The following is a 15,245-nucleotide window of genomic DNA, read 5'->3' on the forward strand; positions in this document are numbered from 1 at the left end:
TGGGTTTTATTCTGAGTGTGGGAGAGTTGTAAGCAGAGGAGTGACATGATCTGATTTATATCTTTAAATGGTCAGTGGAGAATTCGCTGTAGGGAAGCAAAAGTAGAAGTAGGAGGACCAGTTAGGAAACTGTTGCATCAGTGTAGGTCAGAAGTCTTTACACCAAGGTGAACCTACTTCTAAAAGTAAAACATACTCTTTCCTGGAAAAAATCTACTGTCTTGAAGCCCCGCACTTTTGCTATTGCATCTTCCCCTCTTGCAAGTACGCTTCTGCTTTGCAAAACAAAGGTCTATCTCTCATCCATTCTAAATCTTACTGTACATCATTGCCCTAGAACCTGGGCTATGAAACTAAAGGACCTTTCAAAACACTCATGTTGGCAAGGCTTTCTTTAATCAAGGCACTAATGACTTCTTGTTTTTGTCTGTCTTACAAGTAAGTGGTGAAATGTGGCATTTGAAATATTGAGATATTCTGAATGTCCTATATTTTGTAGTGTGGAGTGGTGGGACTGGTAATAATCTTTATTTAGTGACATTGCTTGTAAGATTGTCAAATGATGATGCAAAAAAAATGCTCTCACAGTGTAATTTATTGATAAAACATTCAGACTCCAAAAATAATAACATTAATTTTTTTAATGAAGAAAGATTAAGGGTATCAGTAAAAGTGTAAATGAGCTTAATATTTTTACATAGACCTTAAAGTTGCCTTTGAAACTTCATATAATTTAAATTAGTATTATTCATTGCAAAAACTAGGAAATTGTACAAGACTATAGAAAAGGTTATAACACCTGGTACCCTGTTAAAACACCCATCGCTGCATTTACATCAGTATGTTTTCTTCAGAAACCACTGTACTTCGTAGAATGCATGAAATAGCAGAAGACATTGATTAGATTGTAGGGAAAAATGCCTTACAGACTGATTAATGCATAGATGAACTTGGAATACTTTGAATTGATTTTATTTGAATAGATTGAGACTGGTGCCCAAGTACCTCCAGGCATGGAACTGTAAAGAATGGGCAAAAAGGGGGCCCTATAGCTCATATCTATACTTATATCCTATTTTAATTTAGGAATACCATATTCACAAAAAGCTTTGGTTGCCTAAAATTTGAGTCCTGGTTTCCATGGAACATTCAGTGTTTACCCTAAAATATAAATGGTGTTAAGTTCAGGACATTAAATAATTGCATCTTTTAAAGCAATGTGTGAGGAAATGGAATCAGCTTATACCTGGCGTATAATAAAAAAAGAGATAGCTTATCATGAGGATGCATATTAACACATTTATTAGTATAGAAACATGAAGTCAAACTGTCTGTGATAGAAAATAAGTATGATATGTCCAGTTGGTTTAACTTTGAAGGCTGGGCTTTGCTAATTAGGTAAATTGACTTTTTTTTAATACTTCGAATGAGCAAAATCTATAGCTTTAAAGTTTTGATCAATTTAAAATCAAAGCAAGTGGTAAAATAAAATAATTTTTTCAAAATATTATTTTGATTTTCCCATTTCCAGTAATATTGGGCTTAAGATTTTTTGGATCAAACTTTATGCTGAGGGCTTCCCTGGTGGCGCAGTGGTTGAGAGTCCGCCTGCCGATGCAGGGTACACGGTTCGTGCCCCGGTCCGGGAAGATCCCACATGCCGCGGAGCGACTGGGCCCGTGAGCCATGGCCGCTGAGCCTGCGCGTCCAGAGCCTGTGCTCCACAGCGGGAGAGGCCACAACAGTGAGAGGCCCGCGTACCGTAAAAAAGGAAAAAAATAAAACTTTCTGCTGAAAACAGTAAATAATGCTGACTAAAATATATATGTATAGATCAAAACTTCCATCTTAAAGGAACTTAAGAGCTGATAAGATAATGAGAAATTATCAGGAGAAAACCTAAATTAAGGAAGGAACCAAAGAAGTAATGGACGCACTAAAACTCTTTTTCATGAGGGCATTTGCAGTACAGGGCAAAACTTGAACTTGTGGTTTTAACAGCAACAGTGGGAGCCAAAAACAGTGGAGTGATGTCTTCAATGTGCTGAGAGTAAATAACTGCCAACTTAGAATTCTGTATCAGCTCAAATAGTTTTCAAAAATAAAGGTGAAAGAAAAATATTTTCTCAGGTAAAAACTGTGTTTTTCACCTGCTGCAAAAGAGATTATATGCATAAGGTATAAAACAGTAATCCACATAATAACATGTGGGTTTAAAAAGTAGATACATGACAACAACACATAATATTCATCAGTTGATAAGTAAATAAACAAGATGTGGTATATCCATACAATGAAATATTTTTCAGCCATAAAATGGAAGTATTGATACATGCTATATAGCATGGAAGAACCCTGAAAACATTGTTCTGAATGAATAAAGCAAACCACAAAAGATCACACATTGTATGATTCCAGTTATATGAAATGTCCAGAATAGGCAAATCTATAGATAAAGTAGATTAGTGGTTTCACAGAGCTGGGAGGTCGTGAGGAAATGGAAGGGAGCGCTGCTAATGGGTATGGGATTTCTTCTGGGGGGTGATGAAAATGTTCTGAAATTGATTGTGGTGGTAGTTGCACAACTCTGAATGCACTAAAAGCCATTGAATTCTACACTGTAAATGGGTGAACTATATGGTATATAAGTTTTATCTCAGTAAAACTGTTTTAAAAAGATATATGACAGCAATAATGTATAATTTGGGTAGGGCAAGGATTAATTGAGTTAAGATGTTCTAAAGTCCCTGTACTGTTTGGTAGTATGATAAACGTATTTATATATTAGGTACATAGGTTGACTTTCTAGGATAGCCACTAAAATGATATAAATAGAGTATATAACTTCCAAACCAGTAGAGGGAAAATAGTGCACTAACCAAAAAATAATCAATTGAAGATACCAAGAAATATGAAAAGAAGGCAAGACAAACCCAAAATCAAAAGAGAAAGATTGTCAGATTGGATAAAAAATAAAATCTAACAATAATCTTTTTACAAACACCATCTAAAGAATAAAAATACAGAAGAGTTAAAGTAAGATGATGGAAAAAGGCATGCTATGCAAATAATACAAAGATGAAAGTTGGTATAACTATATTAATATTAGACATGGTAGACTTTAAGACAAAAAGCACTTCTAGAAATAAAGAGGGTCATTTTATGATGATAAAGTTTTGATTAACCAAGAAAATATAATTTTAAATCTGTATATACCTAATTATAATGCCTTGAAATATACATTGCACAGATTCAGAGAACTGTCAGGAGAAACAGACAAGTTCACAATCATAGTGGAAGATTTCTTCTTTCAGTAACTGATAGAAAAGCATTAAAAAATAAAACAGTAAGGACGTAAAGATTGGAACAACATGAACAAATCATTAGATTTGTTAGAATAAGAATTAGACATATTTAGAACATTGCACTCAACAACTAGAGAATTTTAAGCACATATATTTTTTATTCCAAAACTGACAATGTACTGTGACATAAAACTATTCTCAAAGTTCAAAGAATTGAAACAATTCAGAGCATGTATTATAACCTTAATGAAATTAAGCTTAAAAGTCAAAGAAATAAATTATGAACAGGAAGATACAATATGCTGAGAATTTTTTTAAAAATTCTCAAAAAAAAAAAAAATTCTCAAGTGGTTCAAGATGGAAGTAAAAAGATAATTTTAACTCAGTAATAAGAAAAATACTTCAAAATTTGTGAATGTGTCTAAAGAAGTACTTAGAGGGAAATATGTAGCCCTGAATACTTTAGAAGATGAAAAATTAATGAAACTAAGCATCATTTTCAAGAAGTAAGAAAAAGAAACTCGAAGTAAGGAGGAGGAAGGAAATAATAAAGACAAATATAAAAATTAATAAAATATAAAACATAGAATAGAGAGGATTTATAACCTCATATCTTTCAAGTCTTCACTCAAATGTTACCTTCTCCATGAGGCCCACCCTAAACACTGTATTTAAAATTGTAATTCATCCCTTCCCCAATGACCCCTGCAGTCTGGAGTCCCTTTGATTTCTCCCATAGCACTTTTCATCTTCTAAAATATTTTATAAATTATTTTGCAATTTTGTTTATTGTACCACAGAGCTATATTGTACAGCACAGGGAATATAGCCAATATTTTATAATAACTATAAATGGAGTACAATCATTAAAAATTGTGCATCACTATGTTGTATACCTGAAGCTTAATACTGTAAATCAACTAGTCCTCAATTTTAAACATTATTTTTAAATTGTTTGTTTATTGTTTTTGTCTTTCTCTTCCCATTTGAATATAAGTTCATTAAGACAAGGCAAGGGTTTCTGTTTACTGATATATCTCAAATACCTAGCATATATTAGACTCTCAGTGTTTCTTAAAATAGTTGAATGAACAAATAGGCCACAATTTATTTCTCTGAAAATACTGATAAAATTGACAATTTCCTGGTAAATTTTATCAAAAAGAACAAATGGCATAAATAATCAATACAGGCGTTTCTTATTTTATCGTGCCTTGCTTTATTGCACTTCACAGATATGGCATTGTTTACAAATTGAAGGTTTGTGCTGAGCAAGTCTATCTGTGCCATTTTTCCAATAGCATTTGCTCACTTCGTGTCTCTGTGTCACATTTTGGTAATTCTTGTAATATTTCAAACCCTATGACTTGCTAAAGGCTCAGATGATATTTAGCAATTTTTAGCAATAAAGTATTTTTAAATTAAGGTGTGTATATTTTTTTAGACACAGTGCTATTGTACACTTAATAGACTACAGTATAGTGTAAACATAACTTTTATATGCACTGGGAAACCAAAAAATTTATGACTTGCAATATTCCACCACTTTACTGTGGTGGTCTGGAATCAAACCCACAGTATCTCCAAGGTATGCCTGTATTAGGAATGAAAAGAGAGATATGACTTTAACAATAAATGACATAATTTGAACAGCTTTATATGCCAATAAATTAGAAAATTTAGATGAATTAGACAAATAGAAAAGAAAAACCTTCTCACACTGTTTCTTGAAGAAGTAGAAAACCTGAATAGTCCTATAATCATTTAAGAAATTATATCAGTGGTTAAAATTTTTCCCAGAAAGAAAATTCTAGGTCTGTAAGTCTTTGTTAGCTAGTCCTTCATTCAAAGATAAATTATTTCACTTTTATACAAATCCTTCTAGAGCATGAGAAAGGAAAATTGAAGCCCATTCATGAACATAAATACAAAATGTCTAAGCAAAGTGTTAGCAAGCTCACTTGGAAGTATATAGAATAATAATAAGTCATGACCCAATTCAGCTTATTCCAGGGAGGCAGAATTGGTTTAATGTAAGAAATTAAATGAATACAATTAGATGGAGTTAAAAATTCAGTTGCTGTGCCTTACCGTTTAATAGCTTAAAGGGCACCTCTTTAGCCTGATAGAAGTATCTATATTTTTAAATAAACAAAAAACTGCCAGAGAAGGAAAATACTGAAATTAACAAATATTGACTAGGATAATGATTATGAGAGTGTAAATTGGAATAATTACTTTAGAAAACTCAGCTTCAACAACATTGAAAATGCACATACCCACCAGTTTTACTTCTAGGTATACATTGTAGAGAAATTCTTGTATGGACACCAGGATACATACACTCAAAGGTTTATAGCAGCATTATTCATGATAGTAAACTAGAAACCATCCAATGTCAATCAGTAGAAGAATGGATAAATAAATTAATGAGTTACTATTCAGCAGTGAAAATATACAGCTACTGCTATATCCCCCCTTGGGTGAATCATACAAACCATAATTTGTATCTAAAGAAGTAAATCACACAAAAGGACAAATGTTGTATTATCCTACTTATAGGAAATATCTAGAATAGTCAAACTCATAAATACAAAAAGTAGGATGGTGATTGATAGGGGCTGGGTTGGGGGCAGAAGGGGAATTAATGTGTAATGGATACAGAGTTTAGGTTTGGGATGATGAAAAAGTTCTGGAGATGGGTGGAGGTTATGGTTGTACAACAGTGTGAATGTACTTAATGCCACTGACCTGCATACTAAAAAACGCTTAAAATGGTAAATTTTATGTTATGTGTATTTTATGACAATAAGTAAATTACAGTTGTATCCATAAAGTATAATTGGATTTATGAAAAAATTCAAAGGTAAGAAAACTATTGTTTAGGAATATATACATATGTAATAAAACTTTAAAGAAAAACAAGAAGGACATTACAAATATCAGTGATGATCTCTAGGAGTAATTTTTTTGTTAAGTCAATATAATTTTTGGCATATGTTGTGGAAAGAAGTCAAATAACTGCACGATACAGCTGTAACAAACCTATTCCCGTTGGCTTTGTAATATAAACCAAATTTTTCATTTCTTATAGCTATAAAAATTAAAATAGAATCTGTCTGAATCCTTGTTTCATTCAGCAATAGCTAACATTTATCCTTGGATCATGAACTGACCAGGAAAACGAAAAAACCCAACAATCTCATCAAAAGGCGCATACCTAGTAAAATTTTACTTTTTATGTTTTAATATTTACCTATCAAAATTTGTAATATAAAATGTTGCTTTGTTCAATTGTCTACCGAAAATAATTATAAAATTAACTCAATCCAGAGCAAAATTTGTACTGCTTAGAAACTTAGAGTCAAGGAAATTAAAAATTTCATACAGACTTTTATAACATAAATATGATAGGAAGATCAACAAAAGTTGTTCAAGTGTATTACACTAGGATAAGATTCTGTGGGGGAAGTGGAATGGAAATATGAATTCAAAGAAAAGAATTAAAATTTTTATTAAAGAAAAGCTTGTTCATATTTTTTTATTTGATATTGGCCGTCAAATCACTATAGTATGTATCGATAGATCCATTGGATATATTTTAAATAGTGATGGATATATTTAAAGGAGTGATGTAAAAGTTTTCTTTTATATATGATATACTAGAAAGTACAACATTTGAAGTTATTTAAACTTGTGGTAAAAAGTTTTCAATGTCAACTTAAAAATGTGTGAAGGGGGTACATAGCTTTTCAAAATCCTTTTAGGGACTATATGAACAAATAGTTTTTAAAGTTACTAATCAACTACATCTGAGGAGGAGAAATCAGAAAAGAAGTCTAAGAAGGAGGGAAGAAGCAAAATCAGATAGTACCAGCCTGAAGGCCTAATGAAGAAAATATTTCAAGATGGAAGAAGAAAACTTCGTCAAATGATGATAACAGATGAGTAAAATGAGGGCCGAAAATTGGCCATTGTCATTGGAAACATGGCCATCTTAAGGTTCCATGACAAGAGAGGTTTCAATGGAACAATAAAAATGAAAGCCTGATTAGAATGGGGCATGCAGAAAATGGGGACGTGAAAGCAGTGGGCAACTCCTTTTAGGCAGTCTAATATAAAGGGTAACAGCATTGGAGCAAAAGAGGAAGAGGGATGTGAAATCCAGGGAGGGAGAGATCTATGAATAACAAGAGGTGTTAATTACAGGACCCAAGTCTTATATAGGCAATAAAGGATAGGATCTAGTGTAAAAGTGGTGGATTCAGACTTAAATAGCAGAAGGTACATCCAGTTCATCCAGTGTAACAGGAAGGGAGACAAAGGTAGAGGTAGATTAAAAGATCTGGTGTGTAAAGTAGCGTATTCTTAAAAGCTTCTAGTGATGTAAAGTCAACAGCTGAGAGTAAGAAAGAGGAGAGGATTTTGGAAGAGTGAAGAGAATGAAATAGCAATAGGAATGCTGTATGGTGCTTAGAGCCTGTTTAAAATGTGTGCTCACAACTTTGAGCTCATGTAGTTTTCTCTGGCAAGGTCCAGCTGCTCCTATTGCTAGCTCAGAATAAGTGGAGAGTTGGGTTTAACTAGAACTAGGAATTTGCCCGCTGAGCTTCTCAGAGGGAGAGGAAAATAGGGGAGGCAGAGATATATAAGTTAGTGATTATGTGATGAACTGTGAAATCTAACCAGGTTAAGGAAGAAGTGACAGTATGTGGGGGTTGATGAATGGTGAAAAAGTGATAGGGCTACTGTATTGGAGACTCCAGTGGAGCATCCTGCAGTAGGTGAGCCAAAAAAAGCAGGTGGTCATCCAAGAGTCTATGTATCCCTAGGATTAACCACTCAATTGATTCCTAAATTTAGATGGTGCACTTCTCTTTCCATACTCTCCCTTAGGGAAAATGGATGGGAGGCAGTCATCACCAAGATAGTTCTCAAATCTGTATTCTGTAGCCCTGATCTCTTGGCTACATCTCAGTTCTTCAGTTTCAAAGCCTGCAAGCATTGCCTGGATTCTCCACCAGCACTTCATACTAATTAAATTTCTCTAAACAGTTTCTCTTTCAAATTTGAATCTTCTGGACTACTATTCTTCTTTTTTGATTCTTCTCTGACTCCTTCCTCTCCATGTCTCCAGTTTTAATCATTATCAAATAAGTTAGCTTATAAAATATTTATTGGATCCATCCCCCATCTGCATTTCCATTGTCATGACTTTATTAATTATTGTTAATAGTAGCCAAAATGTATCATCTTTACAATCATTTTTTCCCCTAACACCAGGTTTGTTTTCCAGATAATAGCCACAGACCTGGAAAACTTCTAGGGGGTTTCCAATTCTTTTAGCACAATGTCCAATCTCTACAGCATAGGCTCCAACCTTCTTTTCCATTCTCATGTCCATCATTACCTCTTCTTGGGGTTTTCCTAGGGCCTATCCAGTGCTCTCCCAACTCCATATCTTATGCCTGCCTTTCCCCCTTGGAGTATCTTCCTCTCATATCTGAATGTTAAAATCGTTTGGGCACAAACTTTAATACTCGATACCCTATAAAAATTTTACTTGATCCCAGCTGTTGAAAACAATTTGGCCTTACTTCAAACTTGCAAAATAACTCTATATCTGTTAGTCATAAAAATATCTTTAATTTTTATAGACATGTAGCAGTGTTAAAGATATTTTTACGTTTTATTTTAATCCTTACAAAAATGAAATGAGGTTTTATTTAGCACCACTTTAAAGATGTGAAAACTGAAAATGAGAGAATTAACTTGTATATACTTGTCACTGTCACTCTTGCCTTTGAATAATTTATATGTTAATTTTCCTACTTGTTTCCATACTTTGTCCTCAAGACACTGAGTCAAGGCTTTGCACTTAATAGGCAGTCTTATTTGAATGAGTAGAAGACTGGATTCATGAAAGTAAAAGTGTTTTTCATAATTGCTAGTTGAGGGATATGTGTTTTTAAGTAATTTGAGTACATGTGAATAACCTTTTTAAAATTTGTGGCCTTTATAAAGTCTGGCAGTAAGAAAAAGAGAATCACCAAAGCCGACCAGTTGAAGCAGCTACAAGAGGAGGAGGAGAAACGACAAAAGGAGGAAGGTATAAAACACACAGTGGTAACTATTGTCACATGCAGGTAATACTAACAATAGGTTTGTATTTCTGTCATCCAGTCAGTACTTTTTAAAAACAATTTTCAAAATTTTTAATTTTTTGAATTTAATCTGTTTTATAATAGCTATTTACTATTTAAAGGGTACCCAGAAATTTCTGTTAGTACACGCCAATCATTTTCAGATATATCTTGAAGGAGAGTTGCCAGTTAAAATACAGGATGCCTAGTTAAATTTGAATTTCAGACAAACAGTGGATAATTTGGGATAATTTGCCTCATGCAATGTTTAGGATATACTTGAACCAAAAAAAAGAGTCCATTGTTTATCTGAAATTCAAATTCACCTGAGCATCCTATATTTTTATTTGCTAAATATGGCAACCCTATCTTAATTAAATTAAGTATAAGATGTTTATACTTATTGATTAAATTAAGGGCATTGGTACTGATTGTGCAGTAAGAATTCTGAAACTCAAATTAAATATGGGGAATATACACTAGCAAGAAATTAATGAAAATTTGGTCATTTAAAATAATAAAAAGTCACTTTAAAAATCTGAATAGTTTATAAAAATAGAACTACCATATAACCCAGCAATCCCACTACTGGGCGTATACCCTGAGAAAACCATAATTCAAAAAGAGTCATGTACCACAGTGTTCATTGCAGCAGTATTTACAGTAGCCAGGACATGGAAGCAACCTAAGTGTTCATCTATAGATGAATGGATAAAGATGTGGCACATATATACAATGGAATGTTACTCAGCCATAAAAAGAAACGAAATTGAGTTATTTGTAGTGAGGTGGATGGACCTAGAGTCTGTCATACAGAGTGAAGTAAGTCAGAAAGAGAAAACAAATACCATATGCTAACACATATATATGGAATCTTAAAAAAAAAAAATGGTTCTGATGAACCAAGGGGCAGGACAGGAATAAAGACACAGATGTAGAGAATGGACTTGAGGACACAGGGAGGAGGAATGGTAGGCTGGGACGAAGTGAGAGAGTAATATTGACATATATACACCACCAAATGTAAAATAGATAGCTAGTGGGAAGCAGCTGCATAGCAGAGAGATCAGCTCAGTGCTTTGTCATGACCTAGAGGCGTGGAATAGGGAGGGTAGGAGGGAGACGCAGGAGGGAGGGGATATAGGGATATATGTGTGTGTATGAGTGATTCACTTTGTTATAAAGCAGAAACTAACAATACTGTAAAGCAGTTATACTCCAATAAAGATGTTAAAAAAAAACTGAATATTTCAGATGGTTGTAGCTTTTAGCATGAAGAACATGTGTTGATTCTTAGTTTCCATGTTGATTTTTTAATGTATAATCATATAAATCTTTTTTAGGTGACTCGATAATAATACAGTATCAGGATCTACATCTTGGTGAATGTTTTATTATATTGGGTTAAACTCATATTCTTCAACATATATTTCATATTTTGTTTTTTAATAGTGAAAGCAAGGGAAGATTAAGATACTTACTTCTGGGCTTCCCTGGTGGCGCAGTGGTTGAGAGGCTGCCTGCCAATGCAGGGGACACGGGTTCGTGCCCCGGTCCGGGAAGATCCCACATGCCGCGGAGCGGCTGGGCCCGTGAGCCATGGCCGTTGAGCCTGCGCGTCCGGAGCCTGCGCTCCGCAACGGGAGAGGCCACAACAGTGAGAGGCCCACATACTGGAAAAAAAAAAAAAAAATTACTTTTGATAATGTAGGTGTCACAAGATTATGGAAATCTTCTGAAGATTTTACCTCTTAATTACCCATGATAGATTTGTCATTTTTCATTGATTAAAATCATTATTGGATTGCTATAAACTTTTTGGAGAAGAGAAATATCATTGTGAGCCAGAAATTTTGAGTCATGTTACTTTTTTTTTTTTAATTTATTTTTATTTATTTATTTTTGGCTGAGTTAGGTCTTCGTTGCTGTGCACAGGCTTTCTCTAGTTGCAGAGAGTGGGGGCTACTCTTTGTGGCAGTGCGCAGGCTTTTCATTGCAGTGGCTTCTCTTGTTGCAGAGCACAGGCTCTAGGCACACAGGCTTCAGTAGTTGTGGCACGCGGGCTCAGCAGTTGTGGCACTCAGGCTCAGTAGTTGTGCCTTGCGGGCTCTAGAGCGCAGGCTCAGTGGTTGTGGTGCATGGGCTTAGTTACTCCGGGTCATGTGGAATCTTCCTGGACCAGGGCTTGAACCCGTGTCCCCTGTATTGGCAGGCGGATTCTTAACCACTGCGCCACCAGGGAAGTCCGAGAGTCATGTTACTTTTTTGAAAGAAATCTAGCAGTTTTATTTCTACCACACAGTAAATGTTGTGACTTCTATCAAATATTCCACCATTACTACATCTTAAATATTTGAAATAATTTTAAGTGCTTAAAAACAGACTAAAAAAAAAAAAAGAAAGAAAAAAACAGACTGAAAATTTCTTTTGTCGTTGTTCTTTAGAGGAAGCCCGTGTGAAATACGAAAAAGAAGAAATGGAAAGACTTGAAATACAACGAACTGAGAAAGAAAAATTACGAAAACTTGAAGCAAAAGTAAATAAACATTAATGCTAATATTACTGAAGACAAACTATGTGGCTATCAGATCTGTTTGGCCATTTAACATCATTCTCCCCCATAGCTACCAGTAATATTTAGGCCTATATGAACTGGTTTAATTCATTTTATCCTACCATAAAGTTATGGTGGGTAAATTATTACCCACATTTCACAGATCAGGAAATTGGTGAATAGAGAGATTAAGCAGCTAATAAATTTCAGAGCCAAGACTTAGACAGAAGTAGTCTTGCTTCAGAGCCCGTGCTTGTAACCATTAAGTTATTATTCTCAATCTGTCGTATAGGTAATTAAATAGGGACCAAAAAATGTTCAAATTCTACCTCTCCTTTTAAAATTTCACTTCTCTTTTTCACCAGAATTTTTCATTATTGGATCAGTAGTTCTGTGATATTTTAAGCTCAGGACAAAACCTCATTACTATTAAAAAGTGAAGATCCCCAAGGAGTTTTTGTTTATGTTTATCAATATTTACTATATTAGAAATTAAAACAGAAACTTAAAAACATCTATTATATTAATAGAGATTAAACATTGTTAAACATAAACATGAATAAAAAGTAAATACATTAACATATTTAAAAAACAATTACAGTATATATATATATTTATTGAAGTATAATTGACATTTAAAATTGTATTGGTTTTAGGTATACAAAATAATGATTCGATAGTTGTATATATTGTGAAATGATCCCACAATAAGTCTAGTTAACATCCATCACCACACTTATATATATATTTTTTTAATTAGGGAAATAAGTGGCATTGTTTATATTTTATAAATCTCTTTAATCTCTGACTTAACAGAAGACAACTGGATCTCATACCTACTTCATCATTCCATCTATTACAATGTGTTGTTTTGACTGAAATATGTGAAGAAAATCTGGCCTCACACAGATAGGTAGTTGGAAAAAGGAGGAATGTTGTAACAGCTTTTCAGATAATTGTGGATATTCTTCTCCATGCATGATTTTGCAACATCATACATTGATTGCTTGGAAAAAATTGGTTCACTGAATTATTTGCTTCCAAATGATGACACATTTTTATCATTCATCATCCCCCCCCAAAAAAAACAAATCACATACATTAGTATCATCTCCAGTCAAATCAGAAAAGTTTTTAAGGATTGGGAAACTGTCAGGCTCCATAGTGGTGGATATGGGTTTTCTAAAATTCAAATTTTTATTTGAAAGTTTGAATTTTATCACTGGCAACAAATACTTTGGGTTGTTTCCTGAAAGTGACATGCTCAATTCATTTATTTTTGACGGAATGTCTGCCAGAATACTCAAATAGTTGCATAAATGTTTATTTCTGAAGATAGCATTGTCCTTTGTTATATAGCAGAAGTGCTCTATGCATACTTCCCATTTTGTCACACAGAATATTAAAAAGACATATACTTGAGTTTTGACATCTAATAAAAATACATTTCACTTCTTCATCAGATCATTCTTATGTGAAACTGACTGCTATCACCCCTCTCCCCCGAAGAATATGACCACTAGTATAGCTTATGCCTTGATTTGCGCTAAGGCGCCAGCAGCTTTACACCATCTTGCAAATGTGTACACTGCAAAAAAAGCAAATAAAGTCTTAGTATTATTATTAAAATAGATTTGACCTCACAGATCCTGAAAAAGTTTGGGGGACCCACCAGGAGTCTGCAGATCACACTTCGCACACCACTGTTCCACATGAAAACTTTTGGAAGTATCAGTTACATTTAAACTGATTGTAGTATTCATCTTGAAATTAAATACTTGTCAAGTAAATTTTAGGTGCTACTTATGAAACACAAAGCTGAAATTAAAGAAGATATCAATGTATCTATCCCTATGAAACAGGATCTAGAAAGAAGAAATGAAGAGCTTGAAGAACTTTATTTATTAGAGGCATGTTTTCCTGAAGCAGAGAAATTGAAACGAGACAGTAGAATGCTTTCTCAGGTAAGACTGATTTTATTTATTTAGCTAATACTTTTGTACCACAAGAGGGAGTTATAATCCAATATCTGTTTAAATAACAAGAAACTTTAAATTTGTCTGTAAAAAAATCTCTGACAAATCTCTCTCATATTGCTTGTAGCAAAGTAAATTCATATAGCTCTGTAGAAATCTATTTGTCAGTAATAAGATCCTTGAAATTTTTATATCCTTTTACTCTGATTTAATTTGGGGGAATCTATACTGAGGAAATTATCCTAAATTAAAATATAAAAAGTTTGAGCCTAAGGCAATCTAGTGTTGCTCAAAACAGTGTAACTTTGGAAACAATGTAGATGATTATCAGGATAAAAAGGAAAAACTGTAATAATATGGTAAAAGATTATAGTATAATTTAAAGCAAAAAAATTGTAAGTACAATATGATTACAAATGTAGAATTTGTGTAGACTACAAAATGAATGGAAGGACTAATACTAAAATGACAGTGGCAGTTAAGAATTAGTAGTCATTTGAGAAGTAGAAATTAGCTCAAGTGTTGGCTTTTGTAACTACAGGAGCTGTATGATTAGAGGGGAAAGCAAAACTAAATCAACTCATAAATACTTTTTTAAAAATATGACAATAAATAAAATTTCTATTTATTTGAAATATTGAGGCTTTTAAATTATTTTGATGAAGAGGAATTTGGTTATTTTAGAGATATCTCAAGTAACTAAAGTCGTAATATGTTTTTTGCCTAATATGGAAAACAAGGTTATAAGCTTCAAAAAAGAAGTAATTTAATCTTTGGTTGAATTTTCATCAGTGTGAACCTTCAAACATTTTTATTCCACAGTGGAAACACTACATTCAATGTAATGGGAGTCCTGATCCTTCAATATCCCAAGAAATTAATACTTTTATTAGCTTGTGGAAAGAGGAAACCAATGAGACTTTTGAGGCAGTGACTGCGAAGAGTAAACTAGTGCTAAATGTAAGTAAGTATTATTCTGTAATTTTAAATTATGTAAATTACAATTGTCTGATATTGACTCTAAAACTAGAAATAAATTAAATAAAGTATTTTTCAGTTAATAACACTACTACTTCCTTGGCTGTGGAGAAACATATTTGCTCATCTTTTTGTTTCCTTTTTTATTTTTGCCACTCCTAAAAACCTCTTGCCACCTTAGGTAAGATCAGCCTAACATAAATGTGAAATAGTAACTGTATGAATATCTAATTCAAGAAAATATCAAGTTGCATCCATTTATGTAGATAACTCAAGTGCAAAAATGTAT

General features: G+C 33.4%; 1 protein-coding gene across 2 annotated transcripts in view; it reads left to right on the forward strand.

Annotated features, from left to right (window-relative positions):
• Positions 1–15,245, forward strand: part of DNAI7 (dynein axonemal intermediate chain 7) — a 75,072-nt gene that overhangs the window by 6,965 nt on the left and 52,862 nt on the right. Inside the window, exons 2-5 of one of the 2 annotated variants that reach the window (XM_065886894.1) lie at positions 9,330–9,414; positions 11,893–11,984; positions 13,865–13,966; positions 14,801–14,938. In XM_065886894.1, the coding sequence (XP_065742966.1) occupies positions 9,330–9,414; positions 11,893–11,984; positions 13,865–13,966; positions 14,801–14,938 (417 nt within the window). Of the gene's footprint in view, positions 1–9,329; positions 9,415–11,892; positions 11,985–13,864; positions 13,967–14,800; positions 14,939–15,245 lie in introns of those variants that run through there. The other variant, XM_065886895.1, reaches the window with a different exon arrangement.

The sequence above is a fragment of the Phocoena phocoena genome, chromosome 11, assembly GCF_963924675.1.
Source record: "Phocoena phocoena chromosome 11, mPhoPho1.1, whole genome shotgun sequence".
Lineage (NCBI taxonomy): Eukaryota > Metazoa > Chordata > Mammalia > Artiodactyla > Phocoenidae > Phocoena > Phocoena phocoena.